The 17,551-nt window shown below is 40.5% G+C and overlaps 1 protein-coding gene across 1 annotated transcript in view; it reads left to right on the top strand.

Moving 5' to 3' along the window:
- The window catches only part of LOC107758571 (neurexin-1a-like), a 171,783-nt gene that overhangs the window by 48,938 nt on the left and 105,294 nt on the right, over positions 1-17,551 (top strand). The window contains exons 6-10 of the mRNA XM_016576342.1: positions 3,273-3,434; positions 7,971-8,412; positions 10,447-10,830; positions 12,570-12,773; positions 17,249-17,275. Coding sequence (XP_016431828.1) covers positions 3,273-3,434; positions 7,971-8,412; positions 10,447-10,830; positions 12,570-12,773; positions 17,249-17,275 — 1,219 coding nt within the window. The remainder of the gene's footprint in view (positions 1-3,272; positions 3,435-7,970; positions 8,413-10,446; positions 10,831-12,569; positions 12,774-17,248; positions 17,276-17,551) is intronic.

The following is a 17,551-nucleotide window of genomic DNA, read 5'->3' as shown; positions in this document are numbered from 1 at the left end:
ATTGATTCTTATTTTGGGTTTGCCGTATTTTTTTATTTGTATTATTTTTTTAAAATATTTTTATCATTCCTTTATTTGTAGACATAAAAAAAAAAAATTCAGAACTGGTTGGTCACACCTGGTGTTTGGCATACATTTTTTGACAGTTTTTTAATTTAGTTTTCCAACAGCCTTTTCCCCAATTTATTTTGTCCAGTTCACTTTGAACCACCTTTAAATGCATCATCCCGAGTGTTTTACATAGCAGTGGTTTGAAACATGTTCTAGCTGCCACAGTCAGTTCTATTCCCTCCCATTCTGCATGGCCTGCAAAATGCTGTGCTGATAAAATTCATCCGTAATCTGTTTGTCTTTGACTCGTTTTTTTATTTTTTACTCTAGTCCCTCCATGTGCCACTTTTTGAAATTGTTAAGTATTTTAATATGACACCGCTCTATATACACATAAAATTCACATTAAATCTGACTTGACTTTTTATGTGAATGCACAAAAAAGTAACTGCCATGAGATTTAAATTTATTCACCAAACTGTGGCACTGCTTCAAACAGATTTCAATTTAAACCCATTTGCATGGTTTTCTTTTAATGTACTTACAAGCAAACATACTAAAAATACTTTCCTAGTTACTAACACCATTTTTGTGTCTGTCAATTAATTTTAAGTTGCTATGGGGCATTACTAACATTGTTTTCGGTTTAATACAGTAACACTTAATTACATTTAAGTAAATTAAGTCTTCAAACCTATTCCTTCACAGCCATGCAAAATATCAAAGAAAAAAGACATAAAAATGGGTTTTAGTTTAAAGGAAATAAAGGAAAAATGTCTGTTTTACTGAATGTAACCCTGGTTCCCAAAGTGGGAAATAAGACACTGTGTAATGAAAATAGGGAATATGTCAGTGGACACAAGGTCTGAAGCCCTATAGAATCACACCAACTCAGATTTTCTGCAAGATGCACACACCTATGCAGTAGAGTCCTGCATTGCAGCCCGATGGGGCCCGACTTATTCACGCCCCTAGGGCCGGGATTTGGGCCAATTTTCACATCATAGCTCACACACAGGCCGGGTATTGGGCCTGTTTTAGGTTTCTCCTTTTTATATTTCAGACATTCATCAATTAAGATAATGGAAAAGATGCGTTGATGGAAACAACACGAGATCAGGCTACTGATACTGTAAAGACCGGCTCGCACGGTGTTTAGTGTACCCACCAGCAGCAGCAGCTGGAAGAGTTATAGAAGAAAGGAGGACTGGATTAAAACTAGGGCTGGCCCCCCACTAAAGATTTTTCTAGTCATTAATTTAAGCCATTATTCGACTGATCGCACGTTTATATTAATTGAATTAAATATATAGTAAGCCATAATGATCCTTTTAATTTAGCTTGTCTATTCGCACACAAGCGCAGTCATAAATCTTGCTGCAAAGCACCGGCAAAAGTAATAATGGCTATGAATGTGTCGGGAAAAATAGCAAGGAGATCTTTTTTTAATATGTATTAATATACTAGTGTTTTCTGAGTCAGTGTCGGCTGCAGACATGAAGTTGACGATTCTGACTCGCCAGGAAATGTGTGCTTCAGTGTCAGAGATATTTGACACCTGAGGACACACATGACTTTTGCGTTATGTGTCTCGGCAAGGAACACGCGCGTTCAAGGCAAGAGGGAAACATTTCCTATGAGGAAGCTCCACTCTCGCCTGTCCCTATTCTCGCGGGATGCGGGGCAGGCATCTGCATCTGCATCTCGCGGCTCGGGTCCCACTGCTGCCGAGGCACGATGGAAACTCGCGTTGTGGGGTTCGCAGGTTGAGCTCGCAGAGAGGCTCGAAAAGGTTTTGGTCTCTCTAGATCTTCGACCGCAAGCTCAAACGATCGGTAGGATCCAGACACTATTTCTCTTGAGTCTTCGGATCCTGCGGATAGCACCCTGCTGGAGTCATCCGCTCATGAGACTGAGGATGTGGATGTGGTTGGTGACGATGAGGAGTGTGAGTAATGGTGGCCACGGAGAGACATTTGTGGCTGAACTTGGCGGAAACTGGGAAGAATCTGAGGATCGGAGACAGGACCAGAAAATTAATGTTTCCACTCGTGCTCCTCCCCCTTCTCAGAGTAAAGCACAGAGGAAGCGCGATGCTAAGAAGAAGAAGGGAGACATCAGAGAGGTGATTGACAGGAAGCGTTGTGACCCTCGGTCAGATGTCTCTCCTTGATATCTCTCCTGAGACATTGCGGGCAAGTTAAGTGTTGATTTGAGAAGGCTAAATTGATCAAATATGGGGTAAAGTCACTGTTGGCCACTGGCCACTGGCCACTTGGTCGTCATTTTAAAAAAACAAAAACTTGTGTTTAACAAGCAAAAAATGCTTGTATTCAAAATACAAAAAAGTGAATTATTAAAAAACGTAACTATTTTAATGGCTGCAGCAGTATGGGGAGGAGAAAAAAATAACAGTCACGGGCTCCAGTTGGAATGGGGCCAAGAATTCTGATAAGCTATCGGTCAATGACCGGGCCAGGGCCGGGCTAGGACCTAGATTTGAGGCCAGTGCAGGGCTTTACTATGCAGTAACAGTGTGTATGGCCAGCTATGCAGAGTTTAATTTCCACTCAGAGAACCAGGGTTACATTCAATAACCTAAATGTTCCCTTTCATAGGAAATCAACGCTGCATAATGTCGCAGTGGGAATGATACACATGATACACTGACATTCAGCGTGAGTCAGGACAGGTAGAGAGAGAACGATTCAGATCCTCCATGTGCTAGCTCCATGAGTCTTCCACTTTGGCAGCAACCTACTTGGTGCTAATAGTTAGGTGGCTAGAATGTGGCCTGATAGTCTCCCACGAAGAAAGCTTTGCAAAGCTCACATTGCATAGAAGCTTGCAGTGTGGGCATCCAGATCCCGAACAAGAACAGGAGACCCATGTCATGCATATCATCCCAGACAATTAATGGAAATAACCCACTTTAAGGTGGGTTATTCCCAACTGAATAAAATCTGAGGTGATTGTGAAATTATAAAGGTGCTGTTATGAAGATCCGTATGAGTGGTACTTCAGCACCATCAGCCAATTAATTGCTATGATTCTATACGGCTTCAGACCTTGTGAGCACTGACGTGTTCCTCATTGTGTCATTACACTGCATTGTGTACTGTACCTACCAAAGGGAAGCTTTCATAGTGACTAAAGAAACAGAAATTCAGACAGTAGCAAACTGGTATCTGTACATCCTTTTCCTGTGGTTTGTTCTTTAGGTAACAATATCTGTGGATGGAATACTGACCACCACAGGATATACTCAAGAGGACTACACCATGCTTGGATCTGATGACTTTTTCTATATTGGAGGAAGTCCTAGTACAGCCGACCTGCCGGGATCACCTGTTAGCAACAACTTTATGGGTTGTCTGAGGGAGGTAAAAAACCTGCTACAAGATATTAGTACAGAGGAATCTTTATAGAGCTTTAAAAAGCAGTATAAAGCTTCCGTTTATCTAATGCTAATATATCCATTCATTTTCAAGAGAGAAATAGCCTAAATTGTGTTCGCAGAACAAAGTAGGTTCAAAGAGTCTGTCATTAACCATTATAGATTTTGTAAGGAATTGACTCTTTGCTGAGTCATGTTTTAAAAATGTTACTGACCAATCCTTTCCTAGCCATTATTAGTGAACAAAGAAGTCAATTTCTGTCTGCTCATCACACAGTTATCACTTGATTTTAGAAGACATGGAATATAAAACACAAGCCACATGGATGCAATGTTATCCACTTCACAGGAGAGTCAAGGTATTCACCCAACTGCAGCTTATTTTTTAAATAAGAAATTTAAAAACAAAAATCAACAGACCAAAGACTACATTTGACTTGGACTTGACAGCAGGATTTGAATAAACTATAAATAATAATTATAATGTTACATGTTAATAATAATAATAATAATAATATGTTATTCATTAATTTGTTTGTTACAGATATAAATAGCAATAATACTATAGTTCCACTTCTCTTCCTTTGTGTATAATGCTGTACTAGTTCCATTATTTCTTGTGTATATACAAGGCCTGTTTCAATACCCACACGTTTGGCCTTTGCATTTGACCACTTGTACTTACATGACATATTTCTGGTATTTGGCCAAAGTGTTCAAGTGGGCATGAAGACAGCAAGTGTGTGCAGAACTTTTGATTATCTGATGGGACACACTTAAAACATACTGTAGTGTTGTAAAAATTTAGGTAAAGTGTTTACAGAGCTTCATTTACACATTTTGTTAATTGTGGTTCTGTAAAGCGATATAAAGCAGTTGCAAACATTTTACAACATACTCATTTCTGTACTAAGAAATTGTAAAACACTTATATGCACTTACTTAATATGTAATATGTAACATGTGATATGATATGTTTTTTTTTAACAGGTTGCATAAATGAAAAATTTGAAAGGAAAAGATAATTGGAGATTGCAGATTACACAAGACTACAATGTCTGTTATCTTCAGACATTGTAGGGAGGACCCACGGTGATATGCAGTTGAATGTCACCATGGTGATGAGCGAAGGCAACGGAGCCAATGGAAGAGGAGCCCTAGGTGCAGACAGAGAGCCAATGGACCAGAACGTTAGTTCGGAGCTTCGGAGGCCACGAAGGAGCTGTAGCGACAACCCCACGAGGTGGAACCAGGGTACTGGAGGGCAGAGGTGGAACCGGAGTGACTGAGGGCTGAGGCGGAGGAAGGGACGAGCCAGACAGAGCAGTAGCAGTGGAGAGATGGAGTGTAGCGGACGGCTTGCAAGTCCATGGCGTAGGAAGGGCGAAGTCTCACGAAGGTGGAGTCGATGATCTGAAGGAGCCCGGTGAAGTCATAAGACTGATGGTCCCTGGTGGAGCCGAGGGGGGAAGGAGTGAAGGCAGAGGAGTCAGGGCGATGGGTCGAGGTGGAGTGACGGGATCAGCAGCCAGATGCGGAGCCAGGAGATCCATGTGCCCAAGAGGAGCTGTCTCCAGAAGGCCCGAGGTGGATCCACACCACTGAGAGGAGACAAATGAGACAGCGGAGACTGGGTAGATGGACAGGCAGATTTTAGAAGAAGTGGCAGGAGAGGGAGGTTGGGTGGGTACTCAGGAGAACAGCAGCTAAGCGGAATTAGCAAGGATTCGGGAAGTTCAGGAGATGCAGAAGATATAGAGTCTAATTCGGGTGAGAGTGGAGGCTCACATACCTGATCAGACTTGTGAGGCTTGGGCGCCGGGATGATGATAAACTCAGTCGCTCCTTCATGCACTGGCTCACACAATGTGGTGGGCTTGGGCTCTCTGTGTGCGGTGGGCTCTGGCAGATGCTCCATGCAGCTGGGTGGTTTTTGGTTGGGCTCTGGATGGGGAGTGGGGCTGGCGTCCTCATTTGCTGGGCTCAATGTCATCGCCGATCCGCAGGAACTTAGCACCCACTCCAAGTAAGCCGTGAAGCTCTTTTGAGGTCTCTTCCCGGACAACTTGGCCTTAGTAGTGATTTTAAGTCCAGTGTGGAGGAATGTACAAAGGCAGTAGTCCGGGAAGTGTGTTTGATACGCAAGATCTAAAAACTCTTCCAAATGGTCCTCAAGGGAGCGATCTCCCTGCTCCAGGCACAGAAACTGAACAGCGGGATTATCCATGTTTTTTAAAAACAGGACGAGATGTAAACATCCTTTATGTGCGAGCACGAACCAATTGAGTATTCTTGATCTTGACACCTGCATGTACTTTTATATTATTACAGGATGGAATTATGGGAGACAGGTATGTAATCAAATATGGGAGAGTAGGTACATCATTTGGGTCATCAGGTGGGCTCCCTCTTTCATTGATGTTTCGTTGATGAGCCCACGACATCTCCAGAGGGCGCAACGATAATACCTGTTGTCCCAGGTACACCCCCCTCAGCCCCATTTACCCCCTTGCTATTTTGAACCCAGTTAAAGTCCTACCTTTTTATCCAAAGCCACTGGCTGCTTCTCTCAGCTACTGACGATGCAGTTTTAATAGTTCAATGCAAGCTCTGGTATCTAATTCCCCGGTCTCTTAGCAAGTTGATAGTAGACGACGCCACAAATCCTCTGCATCCTATTTTCATTGGATGAATTTCAGAATTCCATCCATGCAACTGTGTTGCAGCAGCTAGCTCTGCATATCTTAGGTATTTACGCTCATAAGTCTCCTCCAATGACTCTTCCCAGGGTACAGTAAGTTCAATGATGAAGACCTTTTTTACAGAGGGGGACCAGAGAACTATATCAGGCCTGAGGGTGGTGGTTGTGATCTCTGGGGGAAAAACTAGCTGCCGACCAATATCCACCCGCATCTTCCAGTCACAGGCTATTCGAAGCTGGTCATGCACAAGTGATATAAGTCTGTTTCTAGTAACTGCCCCTTCACGGACAAAGATGGCTTGCGGGAAGTCACTCATTGGTGGTAAAGAATTGGTGTGGAGGCAAGGCTCTTAAGGACTTGGTTGTGACACCACGTGTAACGACCCTGGGCAAGGCTGAACTTACGCTCCTTCAGTATGTGCTTGAGGGAAGCAGGGCTGAAGCAGAGAACACACACAGGTTCTTCACCCCACCACTGATGGAGGTTAGTTGGTGTTAGAAGGATGTCATAAGTTGCTCTGATGATAAAGCTGAGCTACTTCGCTTCCATGCTCCACAGATCCTTCCAGCTAATCTTCCTCTTCTCCACCCTATCCCACCATGTCCACTGTCCCTGTTTACCAAAGGAGACTGCCCTGGCCCACCTTGCTGCTTCCTCCTCTCTGTGTATTTCCTCTACCACCATCTTCCTCCCTTGGCTTTGTTCCATTCTGGGTGTATTGTTGCTAATCCAAGGCCTCCTCTTCCATGCTGAACATGCCCCACAATGTCTGCATGTTTGATTGCTGTTATCTCCTCCTCCACTGCACTGGCTGGTCTCCAATTGTGGCCCGCTACCAAAGCTTGTGCATTGTTACTCAGCACTATAACTTGTGATTCATCTGAAGTCTCACTTTAGCACACTTAAACTCTTCTGTGAGACTAGTGAAGGGCAGTTTGAGAACAGAACTTTGATAGAGGCCTATGTTGGTAAAACACTGTGGAACTCCAAGCCATCTCTTGATTTAACTTGTGATTACTCTGTCCAGTTTCTCCACTGTTGAGACTGGGACTTCATAAACTGTAAAGGGCCACAGCACCCATGGTAGAAGGTCAAACTGCAGACACCAAGTCTTCAATCTTCCAGGTAGTTGAATGTTGTCAATGGCCCGTAGTCCATTACTGACCATGATGATGATGATGGGAAAAAAATAACACAAAAATACACAAAATGTACGATGCAAAAAGGTATGTCATAATAAATCACTTGGGTCCGGTGACGAAGCTGAAGGTTCAAATAGTTTAATAATATCCACAGGTACATATAAAGCAAGGCAGGTAAGTTAAACACACCCATACACTAACAAGACCAGATAACCAATGAGGCAAACAGAGGAACTTAAATACACCGGATAGCAAAGCACACCTGAATGAGATAATGAAATCAAATTAGAAACCATGACAACTAAGCAAAACAGCAACAGTGACAAAACGAAGTCCAAACATAACATAACTGTGACAAAGCCCTTCTATGGCTAAATATTAAAGCTATGCAATTATTTTTAGAGTAGTGGTTGAAACAATGATTTATTATTATTATTATTATTATTATATTTTTTTTCAATGGCTGTTCCATATTTCTCCCAAAGTCATAAATATGTGATTATGGACTTATCGTGCAATTAAATAATTGAACAAAATTGATCTTGTTTAATTTTGGTGAAAAATACACTATATGCTGTCAATCTATCCTCTCATTGATGTAATGGTTCTGCAAACACAGTTTAGATCAAAAGTTTCTCAAAGTATTTCTGTTCAACTGACATTGTTATATATTTATAGGTTGTGTATAAAAACAATGACGTTCGAATGGAGCTGTCCAGACTGGCTTTTAAAGGTGACCCCAAAATGAAGATCCATGGAGTTGTTGCCTTTAAGTGTGAGAATGTTGCCACATTAGATCCCATCACTTTTGAGACACCAGAATCGTTCATCACACTTCCTAAATGGAACACTAAGAAAACCGGTTCTATTTCCTTTGACTTCCGCACCACTGAGCCCAATGGACTTCTCCTCTTTAGCCATGGGAAACCTAAGCAACAGACAAAAGAGGCCAAGAGCCCTCTCACACTTAAGGTTGACTTTTTTGCCATTGAGATGCTGGATGGTCTTTTGTATCTGCTGCTGGATATGGGATCAGGCACAACCAAGACACTGTTGGTGAACAAAAAAGTGAATGACGGAGAGTGGTATCATGTGGACTTCCAGAGGGATGGAAGATCAGGTAAAATTTTGTTGACTTATGTAGAGTTAGTAACAGGTGTGTATTTCATTAACCAACTATGGTCGCATGTTTCATTGTTACATACATAGTTCATGTTGCTGATAGTTCATGTTGCTGTGGTTAAAAGCATGGTTTGTTGTTGCTGTTAGTCTCTGGTATGCATTACATGCAGAAACATATGCACAGAGATGTACACTAAAAAAAAAGAAACAGAAAGAGTAGTAGTAGTATTTTTACTTAATATTTGCCCATAGGAAATTCCATCGTTCAATTAAAAAACAAAAAAAACAAAGCACAAGAAACAAATGTTCTCTCCTTATTGTATGAATGCACAGTGCAACTCAGAACTTTTAGAAAACAGGAACATTGTCCAACCACAGTAAATTTGTATACTGCTTTCTTTATACTTCGCTAACTGTAGACAGAGTTTTTGGAAATACTCCCCCTCCCTTTGTTGCTCCTGATTCACTGTCCTGCAACACAGAGACACCACACGACAGCTGATGACAGCATATTTTTTTTATTTGCATCTATTAGCATGTGCTCATGGCCAAGGCCTTGAAATATTACACTGAAAATTAGATTTGGCCTCCAGCTGTGTTTTCCACTCCGTCTTGAGAGCTGATAATTACTGTACATAAATTGTTTCATTACTTTGGCTTCACACTGTGAGTGAGAGATGACTGACACAGGAGCAGTGACCTCACATAGGAATAAATAGCAGCTGGGTAGTCTGTGAAAACTTGGTTTACATAAAAACAGTGGACATATAGGGAAGTGTCAAGACAATTTTGCATGATATTCTTTCTTTTCTCATGAGAACAGACATACATGTTTGTGGTTGAACAGTGAAGTAATGCGTTTCATCAGCTAATGCTAATACAGATCAGTCCTGTCCTGAAGTACCACCACCACTGCAGTTACTGAGTGCAACTTTTAAAGGGGTCCTATTATGCTTTTTCACTTTTTCAACTTTAGTTAGTCTGTAATGTTGCTGTTTGAGCATAAAAAAGATCTGCAAAGTTGCAAAGCTCAAAGTCCATTTCAAAAGGAGAGACATTTCCCGACCAGGTGTCGAGTGCTGCCAATCACAACACACACTGGCTCAGCTAACCAATCACAGCACATTTCGTATTTCAGAAGGCGGGCTTTCATTTGATACAGGAACTATTCGAGCCGTTCATGCCAGACTGGGGAGAGAGGTGTTGTAATAATGTAAAATATGTGAAAAATAATGTGTTTTTCGAACAACCTAGTATGAGAGCCTGTTCTAGTACACCCCCAAAACAAAATCAAGGCTTTGTAAAAGAGCATAATAGGACCCCTTTAACTTAATTTACAGTTGTGCTCCTAGAACCTCATACAGACAATATAACACAGAAATGTATGGTCTTTGTGTCTTAAGTATAAATATACAATAAGCTTTTGCACAACTAAACAACATGCCATGATTTGATATCAAATGTCAAATGAAAAATGTCAGATGACAGCCAATAGCTTTGAGGTGCAGATAGTAATGTTTGTCATCAGTTTAAAAATATGCACAATTTCTGCATCGTACTGTCATACTGTTTATACATTGAACACTTTGCAGTTATGACAGTACGACGATGATCTTTGTTTCTAAATGTAGAAAGTAAAGATACAGTGCCAATTTAGCAAACTTTTCTTAACACAGCCCATCTATTCACAGTGAAAGTATCCAAAGAGAAATATTTAACACACAGACACACATAGAACAGGTTCATGTCATGACATCAAATTAGATAAACGCAAAAATAAAATAAAATAAAACCCAACAATGGTGTTAAATACATTTAATCCTAATTTGAAAACTTGCTTGTGAATGGTAATTTGTATCATAATGTGTTACAACTGTGAATACATTCATTTATGAAAAGTATATAAAGATGTATTCATAGGAAGTGTTACCAGGTATCTTATTGTAGCTACTTTAAATTATTCTCTAATATATAACAATGTATAATTTACTTTGCACAGTCTCACATTTTCTCTTGCATTGCTGAACTGCAGGTACTGCCTGTATTAACACAATTTGCACACCATACAAAGCCCCAGGAAACAGTGAGATCCTTGACCTGGATGATAACCTGTATCTAGGAGGACTGCCAGAAAATAAAGCTGATATGGTGTTTCCTACTGAGGTGTGGACTGCTCTGCTCAACTATGGTTACGTAGGCTGCATCCGTGACTTATTCATCAGTGGTCAGAGCAAAGATATCCGCCGCATAGCTGAGGTGCAGAAAGCAGCAGGCGTAAAGCCCTCCTGCAGCAAAGAGGCTCCCAAGCAGTGTCTCAGTAACCCCTGCCAAAACAATGGAATCTGCAGGGAAGGGTGGAACCGTTATGTGTGTGACTGCTCCGGGACGGGCAATCTTGGTAACTCCTGTGAGAGAGGTGAGGCTGACACTTGTTTTAAATGCTTATTGCTTCTTATTTCTTAAATATTGCAGAAATGTTGTATTATATTACAGTTTCATTAAGATGAAGGTTTATTGTTATGTTGTAGCTGTTATTTGGGACAGGACAATTTGTGTGTTCCTCTCTAGTCTTTGATTTTCGGTGTCAGATTCCTGACATCCATGCTGTACACTTTCATCTCTCTCGTGTCATTGAAGCCACCATGCCTATGGGATGACAGTAGTCTCAAAATTATTAACATGTTTACACAATTATCCATGAACTTATTTGTGAATACAAATGTTTTCTTTTTTGATAAAAGATAACATGCTGATAATTTACAGAAAAACTATATAAAGAAAGTACCAACATTTGTATGGCAAACTTTCTATTCTATGTAAAGGCAGGCCCGCCCATTCTGGTCAAGTTTATATTTCTGTGAATTGATTGTAAACATTACAGATGTCTTTAATAATAACAAATACTTTACAGACATACTGTACACTGATCAGCCACAACATTTCAACCACTTACAGATGAAGTGAATAACATTGATTATATTGTTACAATGGCACCTGTCAAGGGGTGGGATATTTTAGGCAGCAAATGAACAATCAGTTCCTGAATTTCATGTGATGAAAAATGGTTAAGTGAAGGTATGAGTGAGTTTGACTTTGGCAAAATAGTGATGGCTAGACGACTGAGTCAGAGCAACTCCATAACATCAAGTCTTATGGGGTATTCCTGGTATGCAGAGGTTAGTACAGTACCTACCAAATGTGGTGCAAGGAAGGGCAATCAGTGAACCGGCAACAGGGTCATGGGTACCCAAGGCTCATTGATGCACATGAGTAGCGAAGGCTTCTAGTCTTGATCACACAGAAGAGCTACTGTAGCTCTAACTGCTTAATGCAAACTTAATGCTGGCCAAGATAGATAGAAAGGTGTCAGAACACACAGTGCATCACAGTTTGCTGCATATGGGGCTGCGTAGACATTCAGAGTGCCCATGATGAGCCCTGCTAACCATGAAAGCACCTATCTGTGGAGATGGGTGTTGCAGTAGCGCTGTGGTATCTGGCTACCAGAAGCCGGATGGATTGCAGTCCATGTCAAATGCATGTCAGAAGGCGTTTATACCTGGTCTTTTTTGCAAATGGATAGCTATCCAATTAAAGAAAGCACATGAAGTGGCCCCCAGATCTCAATCCGATTTAACATCTATGGGATATGTTGGACCAACAAATCCGATACATGGAGACCCCACCTCATAACTTGCAGAAGTCTATACTGTCTAGGCAGGTGGTTGTAATGTTGTGGCCGATCAGGTGCACAGCACACCAGGTCATTTTAGGTGTAGGGGTAGCTATCCCTGTTCCTGGAGAGCTAACGTCCTTCAGCTTAAACCCCATTCAAACACACCAGCTAATCAAGGTGTTCAGGGTTACTTGAAAATTACACACAGGTGAAGCAGGGCTAGAACTAAATCTAAATGTAGCTCTTCAGGAACAGGGTTGAAGACTCCTGGGCTTCGGTTTCACTTCCCATATCAGTACATTACAATTCAAATATTCTATATTGGCTGTAAGTTTGTTGTATCATGCACCATTTTCACTTACATTGTGGACTGATAAACTACTTTTCACTGAAAATGTATATGTAAAAAAAAAAAGCTCTAGAAAAAAAAAACATGTGATTAATGACATTACAATATAATCTTTGCCTCTCATCCACAGATGCCACAATCCTCAGTTACGACGGCAGTAAGTACTTGAAGGTCCAGTTATCTGTAGCTATGCATACAGAGGCTGAAGATGTTTCGCTACGGTTCCGATCCCAGCGGGCATACGGCGTTCTCATGGCAACTACTTCTGGAGACTCCGCAGACACTCTACGTCTGGAGCTGGATACAAGTCGCGTCCGGCTCACGGTTAATCTAGGTATGAGTAAAAACATTCTGTCACACCCCTGTGACCAAATATACTCAAATTTGTTCATATCTAACCAGAAATTGACATTAACCCTTAAATGCATACATCACTACCCTCTCCCGCCTTCATTTTTTAAAGTTATACATCATCTTTCTTAGTATTCCTCAAGCTATTCATTATAAACAATATAACAAAAAATAAAAAAATAAAATAAAATAAAATAAAATATAAAAGAATGTCTGTTTTCTGTTGAATTTTTTGTAAAAAGTATATAGGGGTGCTAGCGACCCGAGGTATGTAATAGTGTAAGTATATTTTTCCTGCGCAACAATAATTAAATATCTGATGACTCAATAAATGCAATTCACCTTTACTCCTCAAGGTGGCACTGTTTGATAGACAACAATGACGTGATGTTCCACTCATAATTACTGCAGGCATAAAACAAAAGAATATCATCAGCAACAACTGAACTGGCTTCAATGGCTTTACTGCAGAGCAATTACTGTACGCTATTAAATATGTCACTGTCATTTGATGGTGGATGTGGTGAATAAGCTGCCAGCGATCAAAATATTGATTTTGAAGTCCCTGAAAATGATAATTTGGGAATATGGTTGAGATCTTGAATATGAGCCAGATGTAGCCTACTGGGGAAGTGCGCTCTGACGATGACAGTAATGGTAAAATCATCTGCTCAAATTGAACACTTCTAAGCTTCAAAAGGTAACCAAATATGCTTTATTTTATTCTTTTGTAATTGTTATTAAAATATCAGGAAAAAATTATGCCATTGCAGCAGTTAGAGATCCATCCATGTTGGATATATAGGTCCAGGTCGCTAAAGACCCGAATATGTCATAATGATTGGTGAAACATCCATGCATTTAAGGGTTAAACAAGACCTTTTTTGTTACTGTGCTGTCATGCACTAAAATGTATCTTGAAAACACATCACACACAAAAACACTATTGTCTTTATGGTGGACATGCTCAGAGCCCTTCAATGCTCTGAGTCTGCAGGTCTCCGTACACACTCAAACACCTCAGCTGTGCTCTGTGTTAAAGGAGAATGCTCTGTGTTGTATAACAGCCCTCTTTGTTGCCATTCCCATCCGAAAAACACCCGTTTCGCAAGGCATGAACACTTTGTGCCCTCTCAGTTTTACTTTGAGTAATACATTCACAGGAGAAAGCTGTGCACTTTAGATATCCACAGGTTTTTACTATATCTAAAGGCTGATTTATTCTGTTGTGTCTGACCTAGACTGTAGCTTCCACGCTGTGACCTACAATACGTGGCTGTTTGCGGGCTGGTTTAAGGGGTGCATGTCAGACTACAGCAGTGGTGCCCAATCCTGTTCATGGAGATCTACCTCACTGCAAAATCCAGCTCCAGTCCTAATCAAACACACCTGAACAGCTAAATAAGATCTCCAGGAGCTGCAGGAACTCTGCAGGAACGTAAATCTCCAGGAACATGATTGGGCTCCCTTGGACTAGTGTAGTTCTGCAGAGCCAATGGCAAACGTCCAACACGTAAATATATATAAAGTTTTAGTCTTTCACATTACCATGTCTGAATATAACAGACAAGACAACATTTGTGAGTGACAACTGCATTTAAATATGGATGTGAATCATCTAAATTATATTCTGTATGTTTATAGAATACTGAAGCCACTCAAACCCTGAAGGTTGACATAGTGATAACCATATTAACAATAGTAATGAAAAAAAAGTATTCGTATTCAGATTAATGTATTTCGCTTATATATCACCAGCTATATCACTGTTAGTAAACCACTTTAAAACCACTGAGACACTTTCTTTATGTATAATTCTTTATATAAAATTTACAAAAAGTACAAAAATAAATAAATAAATACATATAATCTAGTTATAATTATTATAAAAAGAACACTGTGTAGAGGGCCTTTGCACACGCTGCTTTAACTGATGCCTTGAGAATGAGAAGGGGTTAAGATTTGGATTTGACTTTGAATTTGGTTTTCATTACCTGAATGAAAACCTGACAGTGCGCAGCTCACACTCCCAATGTGAATGCTGTTAACCTGTTAATATGACCACAGAAATGAAAACGCCCACAAGTCATTTGCTCAGTGAATCATCACAGCATTTCATATTTAAATGCTCCTCTACAACAGTATTGTGAGGTTACTGTTGGTTCAGGTTTTTCAAAGTACTTTTTACCTCTGAGCAAAGAATGAAGAAGAAATTAATTTATGCCTGGGCCTTAAAGGGATAGTTCAATCAAATAAGAAAAGTCTGTCATCATTTACTCTTTCTTTCTTCTGGGGAACACAAAAGAAGATATTTTGACAAATATCTCAGTGTTTTTTTGACCATACTGTGGAATTCAATGGAAGTCAGTTTAAACTTTTTGGTGAAATATCCCTTTAAGTCAGCTGATATTTAAAGTAGATTAGAGTCTACAATTCACCTGACTCTATATTAAATTAAATGATTCAAATGTTTTACAGTGTAAAGCCTTGTACACACCGGGACGATTATCGCACGAGCTTATCGCCGACATTTTTTGACGCGTCTTTTGTGTTCATACCCAAGCGATTTTCGCCGACGATGAGCCGAGTGAACGTGCAAATTCACTCCCTGACATTAGATGCCGCTTAATGAAAAACAGAAATACCCCGGTACACATCGAATCCTATTTGATCTGCAATTCCTCTCCATAACAACTCCCTCTTATCGAGATTTTTGTAGTCGCTGTCGCGTTTGTCATAAAGTCCTTTGTGTTCAGACACCAATGAGACCAGCAACTCTACATTCATCTTGCCTCGATGCATCTTCTTGGTCTACTTACTTCCTCTTCATCGTTAGTTATCAATGTGTGCTCGGCAAGACCGTTTTGTGCTTGAGTGCCACCAAGTCGTGTTTTACTGTAACTTCAGCAGCTCCAGGCACATGAACAAAAGCGCCAATCTCATTGGTCGGCCAGTTTTTAACGCGACGCGTCAAACCAAAAAAACGAGCCTGAGACGTTTTTTAGAAAATGACGCTTTTACGGCTCGCGTTTTGCGCGTCGGTGTGCACCCTCACATTGGCGCCCTTTGTTTAGTCACGGGGCGTTAAATGTCGGTGATAATCGCGTGCGATATTCATCCCGGTGTGAACAAGCCTTTACTTTAGAAAGAGCATTTCCTTGCATGATGAGCCAGCTCTGGTCTTTGGCTGTGTGCAGCCCCTTCTCTGCTGAGGTTGATGGCACACTAGGCTAAGACACTGCTTCTGGTGAACTTGGATGAAATATCTCAATAAATCACTACCTAAAAACAGACATACTGATTTCAGTGGAAACTTGTCAAGAAACATTTTTCCTTACCTTTTAATCAGGAATTTACTTTATTTCATTGCAAAAATGATCTAATTCATGAACCACCCACAGTCCAACTTAATTTAATCAGGCGCTACAATACATACTATAGCACTGCACATTTTTTATACATTTTCTTAGAACCTTGTTTATGAGAACATGGTCTGAACATTTTGGGTGAGCAGCCAATATCAAATAAATGTGCATTACCAGGCAGTTTACTAGTCATTGTCGCAGCCTGACCAAAGGTATGATGCTCTGGCATTTCCATTCTTAGTCAAATACATTTCCACTTGCAATTAAATCTGTACATATATAGATAAACAACAACAACAACAAAAAATACTTGGAACTTTCCATGAATAGGGTGCATTAGGATACAATAAACAAAAAAATTAATACTTTTTTACTTTTAGCAGCTGTGAAGAAATTTCACAAACTGAACTTCTAGTCAGACAAACCAATCTAACCAACATGCACTGCTTCAATTCATACACCTGAAGCAAACTTATTAACATGTGAGTGACGTGATGTGTAGCATCCCATTTATCCTATCCAAGTGCACACACACAGAGGATTCAGTGCCTTGCTCAAGGGCACCTCAGTTTTGAGGGTGGAAGAGAGCGTGGTCATTCACTCCCCCCACCTACAATCTCTGCCGGACCCGAGACTCAAACCCACAACCTTTGGGTTAGAAGCCCAATTCTCTAACCATTAGGCCATGACTGCCCCACAAATGACTGGACAAAACAGACACCCAGAAAGTGGCTTCATTCATCAAGATCAATGCATTCAACAGTATAATTCATGGGAAATATAAGGATTAGCTACAAACCAACAAAATAAAAGAAAAAGTCTTCTAGACTATTTTGTACCCTCTTTGGGGAAAGTGCCACTTAAATGCTGCTTAATTGGCTTAAAAAATATAGGAGTAATTATTTGGACAATATTCCTAGAAAGAGTTCAATGTAACAGAAGGGCATTTGGGTGAATGTGATGGCATGCGTGAGCATCAGGATCATTGGTGTTCTTGTGTGTCTGTCCCCAGAGAAGTGGGTTATGTGCTTCAATGTCTGCAGATGTTACTTTGAAGGCTGAATTTACATGTCATTTATTCTTCCCCATCTAGACTGTGACAGGATAAACTGTTCCACGAGTAAGTGACACTTTCTTCTTTCATATCTTCCATTTACTATTGTTGAATGTTTGCTCCCTCACGCAATAGGACATTGCATTTATTTATTTTTTTGCTTAAATGGGTCATAGGATGCTACATGCACTTTTATAAGTTGTTTGAACTGAAATGTGTGTTGGCAGTGTGTGTACACAATCACCCTATAATGATAAAAATCCCCCCAGTGTTTTTTTTTTAATCTGGTTAAATGTTTACCCCTTTCTCAAATCGAGCCGATCTCAGATGCCTGTCTGTGTG

This window comes from Sinocyclocheilus rhinocerous, unplaced genomic scaffold (assembly GCF_001515625.1).
Source record: "Sinocyclocheilus rhinocerous isolate Xijiao unplaced genomic scaffold, SAMN03320098_v1.1 scaffold1646, whole genome shotgun sequence".
NCBI classification, from domain to species: domain Eukaryota; kingdom Metazoa; phylum Chordata; class Actinopteri; order Cypriniformes; family Cyprinidae; genus Sinocyclocheilus; species Sinocyclocheilus rhinocerous.
The sequence above is the reverse complement of the archived record's forward strand: the minus strand, read 5'-3'. Positions and strand labels throughout refer to the sequence as shown.